The 17,697-nt window shown below is 61.3% G+C and overlaps 1 protein-coding gene across 1 annotated transcript in view; it reads left to right on the forward strand.

Moving 5' to 3' along the window:
• The first annotated feature begins 541 nt into the window (after window positions 1–541).
• SARDH (sarcosine dehydrogenase) overlaps window positions 542–17,697 on the forward strand; it is a 39,637-nt gene continuing 22,481 nt past the window's right edge. Inside the window, exons 1-11 of the mRNA XM_016196563.2 lie at window positions 542–632; window positions 1,346–1,706; window positions 2,756–2,934; window positions 3,343–3,522; window positions 4,200–4,323; window positions 4,491–4,591; window positions 8,886–8,990; window positions 10,058–10,187; window positions 14,056–14,142; window positions 14,417–14,507; window positions 16,965–17,106. Coding sequence (XP_016052049.2) covers window positions 1,358–1,706; window positions 2,756–2,934; window positions 3,343–3,522; window positions 4,200–4,323; window positions 4,491–4,591; window positions 8,886–8,990; window positions 10,058–10,187; window positions 14,056–14,142; window positions 14,417–14,507; window positions 16,965–17,106 — 1,488 coding nt within the window. The 5' untranslated portion in view covers window positions 542–632; window positions 1,346–1,357. The remainder of the gene's footprint in view (window positions 633–1,345; window positions 1,707–2,755; window positions 2,935–3,342; window positions 3,523–4,199; window positions 4,324–4,490; window positions 4,592–8,885; window positions 8,991–10,057; window positions 10,188–14,055; window positions 14,143–14,416; window positions 14,508–16,964; window positions 17,107–17,697) is intronic.

The raw sequence follows: 17,697 nt of genomic DNA on the forward strand, positions 1-17,697 counted from the left end.
CAGGACCCAGGCTCTCCCTGGGTGGGTGGGGTTGGGACAGGCCCAGAGCTTCAGGGGCATCTGTCAGCCTGTGGCTGCTGCAATCGATAGATAGTTGGGCTGGGTGGGTGGGACCACAGGCCACTGTGTGGGCAAGCTCCCTGCCCCCCTTCACCAGGTCAAGGCTATACCAGGTACTTTCCCCGGTCAGCCCCTTTCATCTTGCAGCTCCTCTGGGTCCCCCTTTACAGCTCAGCCCCCACCCGTCTGTCCTGCACCCTCACCCTTAGCAATGAGTGGTCATGTGGCCAACTCAGGGGCGGGAAAGAGTTCGAGGGGGAGGGAGAGCAGGTTAATGTTGAAGCAGCTGCTTCCAGAAGGTGGAGGGCCATCGGGCCGCCCCAGCCCAGCTGGAGAGCTGGGACTGGCGGGCGGGGGGGGCAGCGCACGTGGCAGCTTCCCAGGCCAGCTGCATTGGTGCTGGCACAGTTGGAGGGAGGGGGGGGGCCCAGCAGGGGTGCTGGGCAGTGCCGCGGGAGGGGGCAGATGCCTGGCCAGGGAAAGTCGTCTTGGCACCTGCGTGAGGCCGGCTTTCCACGGGTAGGACACCGCTCAGGGGCTCCTGGAAGGCTGAGGAACTTCGAGCACTGAAGGTAGGTTCAGACGCCAGCCGAGGGGCCACCTGTGGGAAGAAGGCAGGTGGGCTGTCCGACTGTGGGGCAAAGGGTGGCAGAGGGACTGAGAGGCTCTGCCCCAACCTCCACCCCGCCTCCCCAAAGCCTCTCAAATCACAAGTCCCTGCTCTCCCCTCTGCCCCCTCCTCAGAGAGGGTCACTGTGCTGGGGCAGGGCAGCCCCTCCTCTCGAAAGCTGGGCCCCTCACCCGCATCCCCACTAGGGAGGATGGGACAGGCATCTGTCGCAGTGGGTCAGGCATCTCCCCCAGCCTCCCCTCCCCCAAACCAGGCCCATGACGTCTGCAGACCCGAGGTCAGGAGGGGGCAGGAGAGCCTGCCACACACAGGCCTGGCCCTGCGCCCCTGCTCGGCCACATAGCCGCCCTGAGACCTTGGTCACCTTAAACCTCCATGTGCCTCAGCCTCCTCCCTGTAAACTGGGGACAACAGTCACAGTGACTTCAGAGCATCTTGCTGCATGAGAGCGCGTGCCACGAGCGGGCACTGGGTACGAGCTCGGAAACGGAAGTTGCCTTCTTCAATTAATTAGTTAATTGGCCATCAGTCCTGTAGGTGGCGTGGCCTGGGGGGAGGTGTCCCAGCATGGGAGCACGGTTCCCTGGGCTCTCGTTTGCCCCGGCCTCCACGGCGCCCTGTCCGCATCGCAGCCAGCCCTGACTCTCTCCCCAGCTCGCTGTGCTGATGACACCCGGAGTCCCCATGGCCTCGCTGAGCCGAGCCCTGCGTGTGGCCGCCTCACGCCCTTGTCGGAGCCCTGCTCAGGGCCTGGGGCCGCGTTCCCTGACCAGCGGGGCCGGCCCCACCACCGAGAAGAGCGTGCCGTACCAGCGGACCCTGAAGGAGGCCCAGGGCCCCTCGGCGGCCGCCCAAGGCCCAAGCCGGCCCCTGCCCGGCACAGCCAGCGTGGTGGTCATCGGCGGGGGCAGCCTGGGCTGCCAGACCCTGTACCACCTGGCCAAGCTGGGCGTGAGTGGGGCCGTGCTGCTGGAGCGGGAGCGCCTCACCTCTGGGACCACCTGGCACACAGCAGGTAGGGCCGGGCTGCGGGCGGGGGGCCCGGCTAGACTCAGCGAGTGGCCAGGACGCCACAGGCCTGTCCGAGGCAGCGGAGCGGAGCGGGGAGGACATGGAGGACAGATGGGGGTCCGTCTGCGGGTGGGCAGATTGCTGGCCCTGCGTGTCCCTCAGTCTCTGAAGCTGTGGTGGGAGGAGGGAGCAGACTCTGCCTGTGGGACCCCCGAGGTCGAGGCTGAGGCCAGAGCTGGGAGCCAGCTGTCTACTCCAAGAGCAGAAGCCCCTTCCCGGACAGCCACCTGGGCGAGGGGTGGACACGGGGCGTGGAAGATGGACAGGGAAGGGGCTGTCCTGTCCGGTTGATGCAGACGGGGCTCCCCCAGCGCCAACAGATGTGTCTACCATTCTCTTGCTCCTAACTAACTGGTGGGCGCGTATTAAGCACCTACTGTGTGCATGTCCTGAGGGTATCCGAGCTTCTGTCTCAACCCTGGGTCAAGTGCACCAGTTTCCGTGGGATAAACACTCCTGATTCGACCACTATCACGCCGCCAGCGTGAGGTCACCGCACGTGCAGCTGGAAAGCGTTCAGGCGTCCTGGGAGGCGACCCTCACCCCGCAGACGCCACCTCTGGCTTCCCATGGCCCTGTGTCAGCTGGGGTGCGGCCCCGCCCCTCACCCGGTCTCACCCCTGCCTCCGCTCCCCAGACTCTGCTCTGTAGGGAGCGGCTTTGCGGATGAAGGGCCCACTTTGGGTAAAATAATCCTTCTGCCTCATGGGGCTGCCGGGTCTCCCGGTGATGGGTGACGGCTCAGTCCAGGGCTTGGCACACAGCAAGTGCTCAATGAACGGAGCCTTTGATATTGTCACTCCCTGAGCTGCCCAAGGCCCAGGAGTCCTGTCCTAAAACTCAGCCTCGACCGTGTCATTTCCTGCTCATGACCCTCTCGGGGCTGCCCTTAGCCTGCAGAGGTGCTGCCTGATACTTGGGAGGCCGGGCCTTCAGGGGAAGGGGTGCAGCACCCCCAAGCTGGGACAGACGGTGCCCGCCCCTCCCCGCCAGGCCTGTTGTGGCAGCTGCGGCCCAGCGACGTGGAGGTGGAGCTGCTGGCCCACACGAGGCGCGTGGTGAGCCGTGACCTAGAGGAGGAGACGGGGCTGCACACAGGCTGGATCCAGAACGGGGGCCTGTTCATCGCGTCCAACCGGCAGCGCCTGGATGAATACAAGAGGCTCATGTCGGTGGGTGCTCCCCTGCCGGGGGTGGGGAATCAAGTTGGTGGGTGTGTCCCTGCAAGGAGGGTAGGCGGCATGGTGCAGGGAAGGCGTCGGGACAGATCTGGTGCTGTCCTTGCCGGCTGGGCCCCTTGGGAGGAGTGACTTTGCCTCTCTGAGCCTCAATATCCTCACCTTTAAAATGGGTGCATGCTGCAGAGCACAGCGCACTGGGCTTCCGAGGCAAGAAACCTCAGGAAACGGGATCTGTTATCATCACGCGTGGTGCCCACGGGGGCCCCTGGGAGTGGCAACCAGCTAAGGCTTCCTGGAGGAGGGAGGGTCAGAGTTGAGCCTCGGGGCCCAGACGGGGAAGGGAGTGGTCGGGAGACGTCTGTCCCCCAAGGGCTCAGTGCTTTCCTCTGGGTCCCCTAGCTGGGCAAGGCCTATGGCGTGGAGTCCCACGTGCTGAGCCCGGCGGAGACCAAGGCGCTGTACCCGCTGATGAACGTGGACGACCTCTATGGGACCCTGTACGTGCCTCATGATGGCACCATGGACCCTGCCGGCACCTGCACCACCCTCGCCAGGGCCGCCACTGCCCGGGGAGCACAGGTACCGATGGCCACCAGGCCCTGGGTCCCCTGCTTCTGCCCCCCCCCCCCGCCTAAGAACCCCGAGAGTGGAAGGCAAGAGAACAGGCTCCATTCTCGCTGTCGTGAGACCTTGGGTCGGGCAGGGCCTCTCGGAGCCACCTGGCCGGCTCCTGCGGGGGCAGCTGTGCCTCGGTCTGTCCGGGGTGTTTGCCTCCTGCCCTCCCCGAGGCTCCCGCCCCGCTGGACAAGTGGCGCCTCCCCCGAGGCGTTCGTGCAGCTTTCATCGCTTGTCTCAAGTGCACACATAACTGTAGAAAAACAATTAGAAAAGTCAAATAAGCACAAAGGAAGGAATGAAATCGCCGGAGGTAACTAGTGTGGGTGTTTAGATTAATCTGAATATATCTTCTGGGAAGACAGATAAACATGTACAAACGGGAGCACCCTACGCCAGACAGTAGACTGCAAACATGTCTTCGTCAAATGAGCTGTTTATTTTTTTTAAGTCACTTTATACAAAAGAGCTACTGTGTCTGGGGACAAGTTCTCCAAGTCAAGGAGCGCGTGGACTCAGTCCCAGGCCTGTGGCAGCAGGAGTGCCCCGTGAGGCCCGACCTGTCAGAAGCAGGGCTCTAGGTCCCATCGGGATGGGGGCGGGGCGAGCCCCACGTGCCTTTGGTCTCCCTCTCACCCCAGGTCATCGAGAACTGCCCCGTGACGGGCATCCGCGTGCGCACAGATGACTTCGGAGTGAGGCGGGTCGCGGCCGTGGAGACGGAGCACGGCACCATCCAGACGCCCTGTGTGGTCAACTGTGCAGGTGGGAATGGTGTTCTGGCTCCTGAGCGGCCACGCTGGCTGCTCCCTAACCCTGGCCGTTCTGGGGGGGCCGGGTGTGCCCACAGGCGTGCTGAGGAGCCCCGTGCCCCCGGGCCGGTGCCCCCAGCAGGTGCCGGCAGAGCTGACCCGTCTCCTCTCCGCCTGCAGGCGTGTGGGCGGACGCCGTGGGCAGGATGGCTGGAGTCAAGGTCCCGCTGGTGGCCATGCACCATGCCTATGTCGTCACCGAGCGCATCGAGGGGATCCAGGTAAGTGGGCAGCCCAGGGCCCTGTGTCACGGTGGGGGCCTGGCTTGTGGGGCGGCGCAGGGACCTGGCTCTGAAACTCAGCACCGACACGTGGTATGACCCGCCGCCCCGCACCTCAGTCGCCTGATCAGTAGAATGGGCCCCCGACACTGCACACTGGGTGTTTTGGGTGGTGTGAGACCCCAGTGAAGTGGCAGAGCTGCAGCCGATGATGCTGACGCCCTGGGCCCTCGGGCACAGCTTCTCCTGGATGCCCAAGCCCACCCTGCCTCCTGCAGCCAGCCCAACTCCTCCGCCTGTCTGTGCCCAGGCGGTTCGGGGCAGCCGGTGTTTGCATGCTCCCAAATACACCCCGATTCCTGCCTCAGAGCCTCCCTGGGAGCCCCGCCCTCTCCTCCCCTCCCCACTCATCTCTCCTCTCCAGGGGTGGTGGCTGGTGGTGTCCTGTCATCTTGGTATGGACGGCTCCCCCCCACTGTCTTCCATTAATTTCCCTCCCTCTACCCCCCCTTCCTTTATTCATCCTCCTCCCCCTCCTCCGCCCAGGGCCCTTCGTCCACCCACCCACTATTCATCTGTTTACCCGTCCAAGTGTCTGTCCATCCTTCGGTCCAAGTATCCATGTAGCCTCCCTTCTTCCCTCCCTCCTCCACCCACTTATTAACCCCTCCACCCACCGCTCCATCTCGCCCGCCCCTCCGCCCCCCGTCTCCACCAAGCGGTGACTGGATAAACCCAGTGACCCAGGCTCTGTTCGAGAAACTGGGATCATAGCGAGAAAAGGGCCGAGTTCTGGTCGGGGTCCCAGTGCGGCTGGGGAGGGTATGGACGGGTGAATAACTGTGTCCAAAACAGGCCATCGAGGGGTCTCCGTCTGTGGGCAGGGGGGCTCCTGTGGAGGCCGTGTCTGGCCGTGGCAGAGGGACGCGGTGGGGAGCATGGAGCAGGGCAGCCAGGACCTGCAGGCCGTTCAGAGATGGGGGCCAGAGGGTCTAGGGTGGGGACAGTGTGAGGCGAGACTGCCCTTGTTTAGGGTCAGGCCCCAGCAAAGAGGGTCCTGGGAGCCTTGTCCCTGCCCTCCCCGGGGCAGGACAGGCTGGCCGCTAGGTGATGCAGAAGTGGAGGGGTGGGGCAATGGGGCCCAGGCCAGGGTCCCACCTGCTCTGGGCCCTCCCATGACACAGGCTTCCCCGGTTCATGGAGTTTACTGTAATTCCTCCTGAGGGCTCTGTGCCACTGCTGGGCGGGCACCGGAGACAGAGAAGTCACCCTGCAGCTGCTGGCAGGACCAGTCTGAGGCCCTGGTTCTGTGGGGAGAGCTCTTGGTGACCACCAGAGGTTGCGCTCAGGCCGCCGTGGGCTCAGGAGGGCTGAGCTAATGCTGGGGACAGCCGAGAGCAGGGCAGGGCAGGGCTGAGTCCAGTGGAGGGGTGCCCCCAGGACAGCAGTCTCCGTCTCTCCATGCCCTGGCACCCCCTGCTGCCTGACTTTGAGGCACCTCTCAGGAGAAGCTGGGCAGTCGTCCAGGGCCCCTCTGTGAACTTCAAGGTCAGAGCCAAGCTGGGGCTCTTCATGTTAGTTACCAACGCTGCCCCCCCATGGGGACCCGTGTGCTGTGGGGAACCCAGGCTGTGCTGGTGCACCAGCCCCAGAACCTCCGAGACTGTCTGTAGGAGAAAAGGGGAGATTTGGGGCAGGGGGCCAAGTCACAGGCCCTGGGAGGCCAGCCGTCCTGAGGCTGAACCTGGTGGGTCTGGACCTGGGAGAGGCACCGGCCTCCGGCCTCCGACCCCACGGCAAGTGTCTCCCCCTGGCAGGTTACAGGACAAGCTCCTTCAGGTCAGGGGCTCTGGGGGTTGTGCCAGGAGGCCTCTGGCACTGTCTTGGGGGTGTGTGCCCCCCCCCCCAATCAGGAGGCTCCCTGGCTTCCTGGCTTGGCAGTCTTGGGCCACAGGACAGAGTCTGCCCAGATCTGGGTGTCAGGGACCTGGTGTTGAGGGCTCAAGGCCTGAACCACACACCCTCGATCCTTCTGGGCCCAGATGGCTGTGACGCCCCAGGGACCCCAGCCCTGGGTCCCTTCCCCCTCTGGGCCTGGTCTCTGTCCATCCAAGACGTGGGCCGGGTGCTCTGGTGGTCTCCATTGCCACCAGCTTTCAGAAGCTGCTCTGCCCTGGCGCAGGCTCTGGGTCTGCATCTAACTCCTCCATCACCCAGCCCAGGCCAGTCACGGCACCGCCCGAGCCTCAGTTTCCTTTTCTGCAAAATGGGTAAAAATTGTACCTAGTACCCAGGGCTGTGCTGAGGGAGGTAACTGCGATGGGGCCGAGGGCTGAACCTGGTGCCCGGCGCGCAGCAACCGCTCATCACGTGGCAGGAAGACGGTGCCCATGACCAAGGGCACGGGGTGGTCCAGCCGCTGGCGCTTTAGGGGAGGACCCACAGGGCTTGGAGGAAAATGGGCTGAGGTAGGGAGACAGGGATGTCAGTGGGACTGGGGTCGGTCACACCTGTGGGGTGGGCTTCTGTGTGGAGAGGGCAGTGAGGGTGCCAGTGGGCGCCTTGGGGCTGAGCTGAGCGCGTGCTGGGCACTGCCAGGCAGCCTGGGCCTTGTGAGGTAGGGAGACAGGGTCACTTATCCTGCTGGAAGGGAAGTCATGGGCTGTCCTGGCCACTAGGTGTCCCCACCACCCTGCTCTGTGGAGCACTGAGTTTTGTTTAGTTTGCACAGGAGCAATCACTTCTGAAGCGCCCAGTTACTGAGAACTTCCCGGCGCCCCTGCCCACAGCCCTCCACACCACATTCCCATTCTACAGAGGGGCCTCGCCCTGGGTCCGCATCCAGGCAGGGCTACCTGAGAGGGGGCAAGAGAGAGGCCCCTCCAGTGCCCAGGGCAGTGGGCCTCCCCATCCTGCCTGCTTTCTGAAAAGATTTGTCTCGTTTATTGGTCAGTGTTTGCAATATAATGACAATGTTAATATGGTTAACTCCTGGGCAAATAGTGTCCAACTTTTTGTGTTTCCTGGAGTTGTAAATAGTATCTTTTTTCTGGTTGCTCAGTTTTCCATTTAACTGTCATGAATTATATCTCTTATCTGTCTATCTATCATCTATATATGTATCTATCTATCATCTATCTATGTATGTATCTACCATCTATCATCTATCATCATCTATGATCTATATCTCTCTCCTACCCACCTATCAACATTATCTCCATCCCCCAAACCCCACACCCATTACCAGTCACTCCCCATTGCCCACCGCACCCACCTCCAACCTTAGATAATCACTCATCTGATTTCTGTCTATGGATTTTCCATTTCTGGCCATTTAATGAAATAGGATTGCACCATATGTGACCATTTGTGTCGTTTCCAGGGTTCATCCATGTGGTGCATGTATTAGAATTTCATTTCTTTTTCATGTCTGAGTAATATTCTATTGACCACCACATTTTATTTACCCATTCATCTGTTGCTGGACAGTTGAGTTGTTTCCACTTTTGGACTGCTGTATGTAATGCTGCTATGAATAGTCCTGCCCAAGTTTCGTGTGGCTGGCTGCGTTCTTTTCCCTTGGGTAGATACCGGGGAGTGGAATCGCTGGGTCCTACGGGAACTCTAGGTGTAACTTTTGAGGAACTGCCAGACTGTTTCATCCCAGTGGGGTGAGGGGGCATCTTATAGTTCTGAGTTACATTTTCCTTTTGACTGATGGTGTTAGCATCTCTTTTTTAAAAAATATATCTTTATTGATTTCAGAGAGAGGAAGGGAGAGGGGGAGAGAGAGAGAGAAACATCAATGATGAGAGTCATTGATCAGCTGCCTCCTGCACGCCCCCCACCAGGGATTGAGCCCGCAACCCGGGCCTGTGCCCTGACTGGGAATTGAACCCCGATCACCTGGATCCTAGGTCAATGCTCCACCGCTGAGCCACGCCAGCCAGCAGTGTTAGTCTCTTCATGCGCATATTGACCATCTATGTACCTTCTTTGGAGAAATGTCTGTTCAGATACTTTGCTCCCGCTTTCTTATACCCTTCTCTTCCCTCCCTCCCTCCTACATTCCTCCTCTTTTTATATCTTTGCTGCTCTTCTATGGGGTTTGGGGAAAGAGAGATTGAATGGGGCTGGTTGTGTAACCCAGGGCCCCTGGGTCCCCTCAGTCCTCGAAGTCCTACAGCAAGGAGGAGGCGGGTGGGCCCACAGTGGGCCTGGGACCCCTGGTGGAAGCGTGGGGCCCACCACCCAACCCTGGCTGACCCCAAGGCTTCTCTGCTCTGCTTTCCAGAACATGCCCAACGTCCGTGACCACGATGCCTCGGTCTACCTCCGCCTCCAAGGGGACGCCTTGTCTGTGGGTGGCTACGAGGCCAACCCCATTTTCTGGGAGGAGGTGAGTCACAGCAGGAGTGACGGAGGGGTTTGGGGCTGCGTCTCAGCCTAGAGAAGCCTTCTTTCAGGGAGCCACCTCCTGAAGCTCCTTGGGTAGGCACCTGAGCAACGGCAGGTCCCCCTGCCCCAGAAGGGTCAATCCCATTTTCTCTGACCCTTGAAGGACCTGCATACAGGCAGATGCAGACCTACAGCAGGTGGAGGGCTCACCTCAAAAAGTCAGAAGTTAGAGGCTATGAAACTGTAAAATGGCAGCTTTAGAAGATAGTGAGAACATTTAAGTCCCCTGTCCATCAGCTAGCAACCCTGTGCTCCCCCCCCCAGCACTGCGTCTCCCCAGGCCTGGGCTCTCCTAGCAGCTTCTGGAGTTAAGCGTAGACCCAGTGGCCCCCTTGGCCACCTCAAGTGTGTGTCCCCCTCGCTCTTATATTCATGCATTTAGCCAACAAATTGAATCAATAATGACCAATTTGGGCCAGAAACTGTTTTACTTTCTTGGGAAATAGGGAGACTAAGGTAAAAGTCCCTGTCCCAGGAGGCCTGTATTTTGGTGGGGAGACAATAAACAAACAAAGAAGCACTGAGCACTCCTTGAGGAGGTGACACCTGAGCAAGGCCCTGCAGGAAACAAGGTGGGCGAGGAGCTGCCGCAGGTGGGGGTGAAGGCCCTGAGGTCAAGCTTGCCCTTCTCAAAGAACTTAAGGAAGGTCAGCATGGCTGTGGGTCAGTGGTAGGTGTAGGCAGGGTGAGCTCATGTAGGGCTTTGCAGACCACAGAGGAGTCATGGGGATCCACGGGAAGCTTAAGGGCAAGAGGGGGCATGACCTGACTTAGGAGAAGGGATTGAAGGAGGGTGGGGAGCAGGGCCTCCAGGTAGAGGCGGTGGCTACAATCAAGGGCAGAGCTGGGCAGGGCCTGGAGAGCAGACCGGCCCTGCTGACGGGTTAGCGAAGGGGAGACAAATGAGGACACCTGTTGGGGCCCAGCCTAGCCCTGTAACTCACCTGATGCGGAGACACTGCAGCTCCCGTGGGCGCCGTCACAGGGCAGGCCCTGCCCCTTCCCCAGGTGTCGGACAAGTTTGCTTTTGGTCTCTTCGACCTGGACTGGGATGTGTTCACCCAGCACATCGAAGGCGCCGTCAACCGGGTCCCCGTGCTGGAGAAGACGGGGGTCAAGTCCACGGTCTGTGGCCCAGGTGAGTGGGGAGGTCTGGGCGCGGGGGGCTGGGCTGACCCTGGAGCTGGTCTGCGCCAGGCACAGACCTGGGTATCCCTACCTTCTCTTGTTCCCTCCTTCCAGCAGCCCTGGGTGGTGGGCATCGCTCTACTTCTCTTTGTAAGTCAGAGACCTGAGCTTGGCCAGGGCAGAAATTTGCCCCTGATGAGCAAACGACCAGGCTTCTTCCCGCCCCAGTGTGAGCTCCTCCTGATGTCCAGTCTGGGCTCCTAATCTCCATTCGACTCGTCCCTGGAACTCAGTGTTTCCATCTGTAAAATGGGCTGTGAGCCCCTCCCAGCGCACTGTGGGGCTGAGCGAAGAGAGGAGGGCCAAGCCCTTCCCTGAGGCCATTGTCACAGGGCCTAAAGCCGAAGTCTAGTCCAGCTAATCCCCCACTCTCCCTGCTTTCTAGAATGCTCCATCTGGCCTGGACCCCAGGCCGTCGGCCTCACTCCTCTGCTCTCTGGCCTCACACCCACTCAGTGTGGATAGGCCCTGAGCCTGGCCCTGCTCTCTGCCTCCATAAAGGGGCTGGGAACGAAGGTGCTCAGTTCTCAGGGGAGTGGGGCACCTGGCCCACAGCCCTGACCCCAACCTGCAGGCCAGTGCTCCAGGCCGGGGAGACAGACCCACAGAGCTGCCCCGTGCTGAGTGCCTGTTAGAGGCTGGGCAGCGCCCACGTGACTGCAGCCCCAGGACGTGGGCTCCAGGGCAGGGAGGCAGCCTGTTCCAGGTGAGTGCGCAGGGGCGAGGCTGCGGCCGGAGCCCTGGCTGAGGGTGGTCTCTGGGAGGTAGGAGGGACCGAGCTGACCTCGGAGCCCAATGCTTACTGCCGGGGGACTCTGTGGTTCAGCCCAGAAGCCACCAGTGACCAGCACCTACAGGATTACTCATTTGCCATTCATTCTACACTAGCTGGCACCCCACCTGTGCCAGAGGCAGGCTGGGGGATCCAGGGCGGTTAGGTGACTGCGGCCCAGTGGGACAGGTCCGCCCTTGACGAGCGTACAAGTGTGATGGGTGTGTGGCCGGCTGCCCAGAGGAGGGACAGCCGAACCAAGCCCTGAAGGGTGAATGTTCTGGGCAGGGGGAGCAGGTCGTTTGTGGGCCGGAGACACACCACCCCCATCGTGGTTCCCACAGAATCACATGGGTGTCGTCAGCCTCCTTCCTGGCACACGCAGGAAACAGTTAATGCTCAGCAAATGGGCAAGGTGAGCTTGCCCCCTTTCAGGGCTGTGGAGGGAGGTTCGGGAAGATGCAGCGTTGCCCGGAGAGGAAGCTGTGCCTGAGGCTCTGAGTTCTTTGTGCCTCAGTGCCATCACCTGTGAAATGGGGGACAGAGCTACTCAGCAGGGACAGAGCTAGGAGGAGAAGCCACACGAAGGTGAGGGCGCAGCCCGGGCCAGCAAACTGTAGCGGGTCCCTCCCAGGAGTGGATGCCAACGGCCATGCCCAGGAGATAAAGTGACGTCTGTAGGCCATGCAGGGAGTGGGGGGGAGTATAGGAGGGGGGAAGGGTCCTGACACCCATGGCTGTGGCCTGTGGGGCGTCCAGCCCTCTCCATCCTTGCGCACTGAGTATCGGCACAGCCTCTGGCCCGAGCTGCTCTAATCTGTTCAGGGCCTAAGGGAGCCTTTGGTGAGAGGCACAGCTCCCCAGGAAGAGGCAGAGGGGTGCAGGGCACGGGCAGGGGGCAGGCTGGCAGGGCCCTGAGCACTGGAATCAGGGAGCAGGCAGATGACCCGCCACCCCCCACAGCCTCCTTGGGGACTGGCAGTGAGAAACATGGGCCTGAAGCAATCCCAGGAGCACAGATGACCCAGGGAGCGGCTCAGCTTAATTGGACCGGGGAGTCATTGCTCCCACGGAGCCTTGCCGGGGCGCAGACGAGCGAGTGAGGGAGTCTCGAGTCTGGCTTCCCGGCTGTGAGGGAGGTTTCTGGGGAAATCAGCGTTTCTCTTTGCCAGGGGAACAAGCACAGTCAGGGCCTTTGGCCTCTGGAACAGAGCCTGTAAGTCCCAGGCCCCCTGACTTCGGGGAAGTGGGGGGTGGGCAGAGCTCTCGTTCCAGGGTCGGGAGGTCAGAGCCAAGGTGGGGTCTCGTCTGTCCCGCCTGGAGGCCCCGTGCACCCTGCGTCTCTGTGTGGCTCGGTCTTGAGTTGTTTGGTAAACACTTAGACCCTTGTCCCGGAAACCGTGCTGCTGGCTGTCTCCTCATGTGCCCCGAGGTTGTCCAGGACTTCCTGCTGCCTGCCCCGGGCCTGGGGACAGCTCCAGCTTCCCAGTGCTCCCTGGGTCATCCCTGGATGTAACCATGGCCTCACCTCTCCTTTTTATTTTTTAAAATAGGTTTTTATTGATTTTAGAGAGAGAGGAAGGAAGAGGGAGAGAGAGAGAGAAACATTGATGGGAGAGAATCAGCATCCATCGGCTGCCTCCTGCGCGCCCCCTTCTGGGGACCGAGCCCGCAACCCGGGCATGTGCCCTGACCGGGAATGGAACCTGGTGTGCACATGGCTCCTGGGTCGACGCTCAACCACTGTGCCACACCAGCTGGGCGCATCACCTCTCCTTTTGCCCAGCTGTCCCTGAGCCACCCTGCCTCCACTCTCCCTGCAGCCACCCCGCCACCTTTCTGCCCTCCAGGGTGCTGCCCTTTGTTGCTCTTTGGAAACCTCCCCCAGGTCCCCCAGAGTTGGGCCTCTTTCAGCTCAGAGGCTACACCCCCACCCCCCAGGTCAGGCCTTGGTGGCTGCAGGGAGCAGAGGTGAAGAACTCTGGCTGGGGGCGAGGCAGCCCTGACCTGCAGCCCCAGGTCCATGGTTCACTAACAGGTGACGTGCGATAAATCAGACCGAAAGCCACCACTTTCCCTGTCAATAACCCTGGTGGGGACTCCCTGCCAGGAAAGGCTGTGAGAGCAGCCAGCCCTGCCAGCAAGTGAGACCCCTGCCCCACTGTGTTTTCTTACCAGACATATTCACTCTCTGTCTCCCTCGCTCTATGGCAGCTCCCTGAGGGGTGGGATTTGTGTTGTCCAGAGCTGACTCCGGGGCACATCTGGGTGGGCTGCAAATATCTGTAGACAGGTTAACTCACAGCCCTGGGAGGTACATATGTGATTCCGATTTTACAGCAGAGGGAACTAAGGCTCAGAGAGGTGAAGTGACTTGTCCGAGGTAACACAGCTAGGAAGAGGTAGAGCGGGGTTGGAACCCAGGACTGTGGCTGCAAAGTCCAGCCTTTTGTAATTATGCCCGAGGGTCCCTCTCCCCCCATGTCCTGGCCTCCGCCCAAGGCACTCTGGCAGCACAGAAGCAAGAGGCTTGGTCCAGTTTCCCAAAGAACTTATGACCATTCATTCAATGAACATTTATCAGGCTCCTACTATTTGCTGGGCCCTGTGCTAGGCCTAAGGACACAGTGGTGAGCAAAGCAAAGCCCAGTCCCTGCCCTTTTGGTGCTCATGGTCCAATGGGCAAGAGTGACTGGCAGTGACACAGCAGGGAGATGGTGCAGTGAGGGGGAGCCATAAACTGTGATTGGGGCCCCTCATCAGCAGGAGAATGGTGATAGCTATGGGACAAACCTGGACTCCGTAAGGCAGAACCTGGCTCAGGTTGGATGGTTCTGGCAGTAAATGCCAAGGGGCTCAGGAAATGTGGTGGAAGCAGTCAGGGAGGCTCCCTGGAAGAAGTGGCATTGAGCTGGGTCTTAAGGATGGGGAGGGTCTGGATAAAGGAGGCACATGCAGACCCCTGCCTCAATTATTGACCTCTTGGGAGACCCCACTCCAGGTGTGCACAACCTGGAGGGAGCTTCAGGCCACCCCTTCCTTCCAGAGTCCTTCACACCTGACCACAAGCCCCTGATGGGGGAGGCGCCTGAGCTCCGAGGATTCTTCCTGGGCTGTGGCTTCAACAGTGCAGGTGAGTGCGAGCAGCAGCCCACCGGTGGTCTCTCCTTCGGTCCTCAGAGCTCCCCTAGGTGGGGTGAGGGGGCTGGCCCAGGAGCCCTGCACCCCCTGACGGGTGGAGACAGGAGAGGCCTGCAGGGACAGATGAGGTCCGGTTGGAAGGCATGCAGCGCCCAGGTGTGAGATCCCGGGCTTGGGGAGTGATGCTGCAGATGAAGATGGGAGAGGCACAGAATTGGGGTGAGTTCTGGGGATGGGTTGCAGACTTGTGACTCCACTCCTGGCAGGAATGATGCTGGGCGGCGGTTGTGGGCAGGAGCTGGCCCACTGGATCATCCACGGGCGCCCAGAGAAGGACATGTATGGCTATGACATCAGGCAAGTGCCCTGGGAAACTTGCAGGCAGGGCCTGGCTCCTCACCAGCCGCCCTAGGACCTGGCGTGGTGGGGTAAATAGCCAGGGCTATTTTGAAAGGAGCCGTCCCTGAAATTCAGAGGGCTTCTTGGAGGAAGAGGTAGCAAGAGAAGAAAGGGAGGAAGGCTGCCAGGAAGGAGTGGTGCTGAGGGCTCCTGCGTTTGGCAGCTCCCCGGCCCTTTACAAGTTCCCAGGATCTCTAGTCCCAGGGTCTTGCCTGACCCGCTAGCCAGCTCCAGGATAGCAGTGGGATCAAGTCCTCCCACTTTGCAGATGGGGAGACTGAGGCCTGGGGAGCAGGAAGGACCGCACAAGTAGCCCGGGAGCGGGATGATCGTTATTAGCATGTGCGCAGTGGCTGGGAGCCACTCGCGCGGTGAGCGGAAGGAATCAGGCCGAGCAGTGTCATTCCGACCCGGGCAGGGGTGCACGTGCTGCTTGGTCTGTGTCGGTAAAACCCTCACAACAGGCCTGCACTTGGAAATGCTAAGTAACCCTGAGCTGAGGCCAAGGGGCACTGATGTCAGAGCTGGGAGGCGTCCTGGTTGCCCTGCAAGTCGGGGCCAGTGACACAGGTGCTCCTAGACAGGTGGGAATTGGTGGACCCGGCTCTTGTCCCCAGGCAGCAGTCAGGCAACAGCTTGAAGGAGCCTCTGCGTAGTCAGCCGGCTCTGCTGTTCCTGCTCCTGGCAGACGGCCCCCCCAGAGACCCCAGCTGCCGGTGAGGTGCAGGGGGTACAAGTTCAGGTCGGCATGCCCCTGTTCATCGGCTCCCCTCGTCCCTTCCTGGCCTGGTGAAGACACTACACCCACTGGGGGGTGTCTGGCCCCTGCAGAGACAGGCTGACAGGCACTGAGATGCCCTGGCGGCCACCCCCTCCGTGGTGCCTGGCACAGCATGGTCTGCTCTGTGGCTGCGCCTACATGCTCTCCCAAGAGAGGAATGTTCCAGAATGAGAAATCTGTAAAGGGCTTCAGGGATGGACCAGTCCAAGCCCCTCTTGCTACAAATAGCAAAAAAGAGGCACCAATGGGAGAGGCAACTTGCCTGAAGTCACCTAGTGCTCCACCTACAGGGGCAGGGACCCAGCTTCCCACCCTGGGCCAGGCTGTCTGCTGTCCCCCGGCCTCCCTTGGGGTGAAGGCTTTGGCACTGGAATCAGACCCCCTGGGGCTCACACCTGCCTCACCGGATGGCCTTCCTGTACCATAGTGTCCATGCTGTCTGAGGCCCTGAGGCTGCCTGCTGAGCCCCTGCCCAGCTGGGAACAAGTCTGGGCCTCCCTCCGCCAGCCACCTTCCCTGGCAGGAGCGTGCCAAGGGCTGGTTTGTGGCTGGGAGGCAGAGCTCCTGCCTGAGGAAGTGAGAGACTCCCCCTGAGCTCCCACCGGGATCCCCACTGTCAGAACGGTGGGGAAGGTCACATGTCCCATCCCGGGAGAGCGACATTGGTGTCTGGTGCCTGGGGACAAGTCTGACCAGGGAGAGGACAGATAGCCCAGGGTGGCCCTCCTGGCCCCCTCCGTCTGCCGCTCGGCCCCCCAAGCCTGCCACGCATTTCCAAGCTCTACACCCCGGCCCACTCCGGAACGCTCCCGGACCCCGTGGCCAGCTCCATCGCTGCCTCTCCAGCGGCGTGTTCTGGAAGCTTCTGGCAGCATGTAGCCCAGTTTGGGTGCAGGCTGGGTCCTCTGGTGTGGAATGAGTCAAACCACGTGCCCCACGCATAAGACACCCCGCCTGAGGCCCCTCCAGGAATGACAGAGGTCCTTGCGGGCGGCACTGCCCTCGGCCCGCGCTGGGAATAGCTCCTTAGACGGACAGCGGGTGCTGGTGGTGCCAGTAACAGTGATTCTCATAACAGCTCCGCCCCAGCCCGGGTCAGAAAATCGTGCTCACAGACCAGCCCAAACTAAGAGTCCATCGGCCTGATGCGGTTCAGACAGGAGCCACTGGGGACAGAACCCACGAGGACAAGACGGGGAGGAGGTGGCCCTGGAGGAGAGAGATGCCAGCAGCGGAGAGGGAAGGGAGGGACAGAACAGGAGCTGGATGAGGGGGTCTGCAGGGCCCCCGACGCAGGCCGGCCAGGCGTCCAGCTCCAGCCGAGGCAGGTCCAAGGAGATCAGATGGGCCAGCTGGCCGCCGGGGGCTCCAGCCGCTGTGCCCACAGAGGAGCTGGAGGAGGGGTCATGTGTGGGGGGGTTACAAGTGAGAAGCCTGAGCTCACCAAGGTCTGGGGGCGCCTAAGGCCCCACAGCAAGAGAATGGAGAGCCAGGAGCTCCTCCTGATGCCTGAGCCACAGGCAGGACTCGGGTGGAGGGAACGAGAATCCGGGTTTGCCCTGGGTCCCTGGTACTTGGCAGGCCCTTCCCTACCAGGCCCCCGTGGCCGTGACCGGCCCGTCCATCTGTGACAGGCGCTTTCACCACTCGCTCACCGACCACCGCCGCTGGATTCGCGAGCGCAGCCACGAGTCCTACGCCAAGAACTACTCTGTCGTCTTCCCTCACGACGAGCCCCTGGCAGGCCGCAACATGCGGAGGGACCCCCTGCACGAGGTACCTGCTCTGTGCTGGCCAGGTCACTCTCGGAAGTCCCGGGTATTGGGGAGACAGGGTGCATGTGGGGCCCCACCTGCGGGGCAGCTGGTGAGAGGCGGCTCGTTCAGTCCCAGGTGCTTGCTAACAGAAGGCGCTCAGAGCACGCACCTGGGCATCTTTTCTGGCCCCTGGCCCCTGGCAGCAGGGGCTTCTGCGAGGCAGGTGCATGGCAGGTGTGTGTGGTCCCATGTCAGGTGGGCGCAGCCAGACGGCGGCACGCTCCTGCGTGTGGAGCTGGCTCCATGCCTGCCCTCCCTGCCGAGTTGCTGGAGTCCCTGCTGTCACACCTAGGAGTGGGGGTGCTGGGCCACCATAACAAAATGCCTCAGACGGGGGCCTGAGCAGCAGGAATTCATTCCCCAAGGTCGGGAGGCTGGGAGGCCCAGGTCAAGGTGCCAGCCAACGGGCTCCTCCTGGCTTTTGGACTGCCACCTCCTCTCTTGTCTGCTCCTGGTGGACAGAGACAGTGGTGTGTCCCCGGAAGGATCAGGGCCTCACCCTTCACACCTCATTTCACCCCAATTCCCTCCTCAGAGGCCCCATCTCCAA

Source organism: Miniopterus natalensis, chromosome 12, assembly GCF_054644295.1.
Source record: "Miniopterus natalensis isolate mMinNat1 chromosome 12, mMinNat1.hap1, whole genome shotgun sequence".
NCBI lineage: Eukaryota > Metazoa > Chordata > Mammalia > Chiroptera > Miniopteridae > Miniopterus > Miniopterus natalensis.